General features: G+C 45.5%; 1 protein-coding gene across 1 annotated transcript; it reads right to left on the reverse strand.

The window, feature by feature from the left end:
• Positions 1 to 599: 599 nt before the first annotated feature.
• On the reverse strand, positions 600 to 2,071 carry LOC138898400 (uncharacterized). Its single transcript, XM_070184462.1, has 3 exons — positions 1,835 to 2,071; positions 1,538 to 1,732; positions 600 to 1,460 (listed from the first exon to the last, which is right to left on the reverse strand). The coding sequence occupies exons 1-3, from the start codon at positions 2,069 to 2,071 to the stop codon at positions 600 to 602; spliced, it is 1,293 nt and encodes a 430-aa protein (XP_070040563.1).
• Between the last annotated feature and the right edge of the window lie 1,004 nt (positions 2,072 to 3,075).

Below are 3,075 nucleotides of genomic sequence, written 5' to 3' on the forward strand. Positions count from 1 at the left end.
TTTTAAATATAAATTCTTAAATATTATAAAACATTTTAAATAATAAAATAATTATTAAAATTTAAAAAATTGGATCCAGATTACCGACCAACGTTGGTCGGTAATCCAAAATTTTCTTGTCTGACCAGCTGGATCAATTCGTTGACCAATTTACCGACCAACGTTGGTCGGTATTTAGTTTTAAAAAAATGCAAAAAAATATTTCCCAGTTTCCGTCCAACCTGGACGGTTTTTGATCGCTTTTTTTGACCGACCAACGTTGGTCGGAAATAGTTGGTCGATTTTTAGCAGATTTTTAGTAGTGAAGGGCCACCTCAGTTCAAGTTCGAGGATTCACTCGGGGACTACCTATAAGAAATGGTCGAGCGCAGTACCTATTATCGGTCCTTACTATCTCAATCTTGGACCTTCGAATAAATATTCAACGCTAAGGCATTTTCGAATAAGTTTACAAAGGGAGAAAGATTCAGAAGCTATGAAAAGAAGAAAGTTTTTATATTCATGTCAAAATCATTTACAAAGCAAGACGACCCTATCAAAATTTCTTTACGGAAGACCGAAACAGTCTTATAACAAACACAAAAAAATACTAAAAGGACTTAGTCCTCTCCAGGAGCATCTTCACCCTCGAGGCCTCCTTCGCTCTCAGAACCGCTCGTACTCCCAGTATCATCATCATCGGGAAAGGCCAACACTCTGGCTTCAGCTTCGAGCTCTTTTGCATTCTCGATCTCAGCTGAAAGATCGAAGTTACGAGCATGGATCTCCTCTAGAGTCTCCCTCCGAGATTGGCACTTAGCATACTCGGCAACCCAATTTTCTCGAACTTGAGTAGCCTCAACAACCTCTTTTTCTCGAACTTGAGCGGCTTCAGCATCGGACCGGTAAACAGCCACCATTGCATCAGCATTAGCCATGGCTATTTCGGCCTCTGATTTGGCCGCTGACAGTTCTGAGGCCAATCTCTCTCGATCAGAAGTCACTGAGCCCAACCGAGACTGTAACTCCTCGATATCCTTGGCTTGCACCAAGGCTCTCTCTTTCGAGATTTGGAGTTGGGCCTCGACCGAGGCCAGTTGAGCCCGGACAGCCTCCTTTTCAGAAGCAAGGCGGTCCATGTTCTTTTTCCACTCCTCGGACCCCGCTTTCACTGCATCCACCTTGGCGCGAAGTTTCCCAACTATATCGAGCTTTTGCTGAACCTGCGGGACCGAACTATTAGCCTTCACGCCCAAATTAGTGTCATTAACTTCAAAGACTCTTTTTACCTGCTCGGACAAATTGGTTTGTTCTTTCCGAGTTGCTTCTAGCTCGGCTCGAAGTCCTCTTGCTTCTCCTTCCCTCTGCTCACTTAGGAGCTTGAAGGTATCTCTCTCCTCAGTAAGCCCTCGAATTTCGGCTTCAAACCGGCATAATTCCCCTCGGGATCGGAAAAATGTCTCGTGATAGAGCATTGAAGCCTACAAAAAATAAAAGGAAGTTATACAAAATAAGAAAAATACAAGTATGAAAGTTAACAAAGAGAAAGCGAACTTACCCGATTCAGGGCCTGCTGAGCTTCGTTGAATATACGAGGAATCTCCGCTTTGCCCGAGCCCTTCTTCGAAGCCTCTAAATCTCTCAGACCGGTAGCATCTTCTACTCCAACAAAATAACCATGGAAAGGATCTTCCTCCTCATGAGCTCCCTCCCCATGATAAACCTTCACAGCTTGGGCGTCATGTATCATAGACTAGGAAAATGAAGGAAAAGAAGGGGAATCGTCAACCTCTATTGCCCCGATTATGTCTTTCGAGGCGCTGCCTCCATCTTGGGGAACCTCGAACTAGGCTACTGCACCATCATCAGCCGCTTCTTTAACAGATTCGTTGCCCCGAGGTAAAACATCCTCGGTTCCCGTTTGCTCAAGAACTCGGTTCAAAGTTTTCTCTTTGACCTTGTCGGACCTAGGTGAAGCAGAATGAGTCCCCACCAGTCCCAAAGCCTTACAAATATCGGTGCCAGCCCGTGCACGGGCCACCAGTCCAGAGCTACCTTCTTCTTCATCCATAAGACGCAGGACCGATTCCATAGTTAACGGGATTGTGGTTCCCTTGGGCTTACGGATTGTTCTCTTCTTAGGCTTTAGACCCTCGGAATCCGAGGTCCTTTTTCTCTTACTTTCCTTCAACGGCTTCGAACACAAGCGGTGAAACTTCTTCAGCACCATACGGTGGCCTCATGACCGCATCTTTTCCGAGACCTGCGAAGGGAGAATATAAGTAAAAGCATGCTTCGAATAAACATGTCACCTCGAATGAAAAACGAATCGGTAGATCAAGATGAAAGCTTACCATGAGTACGAGCTTCCCATCAACCTTTTGACAAATCACGCCATGAGTGCTCGGCAAATGATGACGTCGAGACCAGGTTTTTGACCCAGTTCTCGAGGTGGGGAATCGCACCCGACATCCAAGCAACGGTTGCATTGAGAAAGACACTAATAACAAAGGATGAAGAAGTAAGACAAATAGAAATTTAAAACGGAATCATACTTACGTTTCATATTCCACTTCTCAGGAAATGGCATGCTCTCGGCCGGGATCAGATCCGAGGTCTTCACTCGAATGAACCGGCCCATCCAGCCCCGATCCTTATCTTCATCTATGCTCGACGTGAACACCTTGGCGGCACGACATTGAAGCTTTATCAGCCCGCCTCGGTAAAGTCGAGGACGATACAATCTTATAATGTGGTCGAGGGTGAAGGGAAGCCCATCGATTTTGCTCATAAAGAAACGGATCAAGATCACGGTTCTCCAGAAAGAAGAATGAATTTGGCCGAGGGTCACTTGGTATTTCTTGCAAATATCGATGATGACTGGATCGAGGGGACCCAGCGTGAAAGGGTAAGTATAAACACCCAGATACCCTTCCATGTAGGTAGTGATCGATTCCTCCGATGCCGGTATCACGGCCTCTTTGTTTACCCAATTACAATCTTTCTTCACCACATCAAGGAAACTTACTGGAATCGAGCATATGTATCTCGATACTGGCTCGCATCGACCGGCAACCGAAGTGGGTTTGTCAACTT

Source organism: Nicotiana tomentosiformis, chromosome 9 (assembly GCF_000390325.3).
Source record: "Nicotiana tomentosiformis chromosome 9, ASM39032v3, whole genome shotgun sequence".
Lineage (NCBI taxonomy): Eukaryota > Viridiplantae > Streptophyta > Magnoliopsida > Solanales > Solanaceae > Nicotiana > Nicotiana tomentosiformis.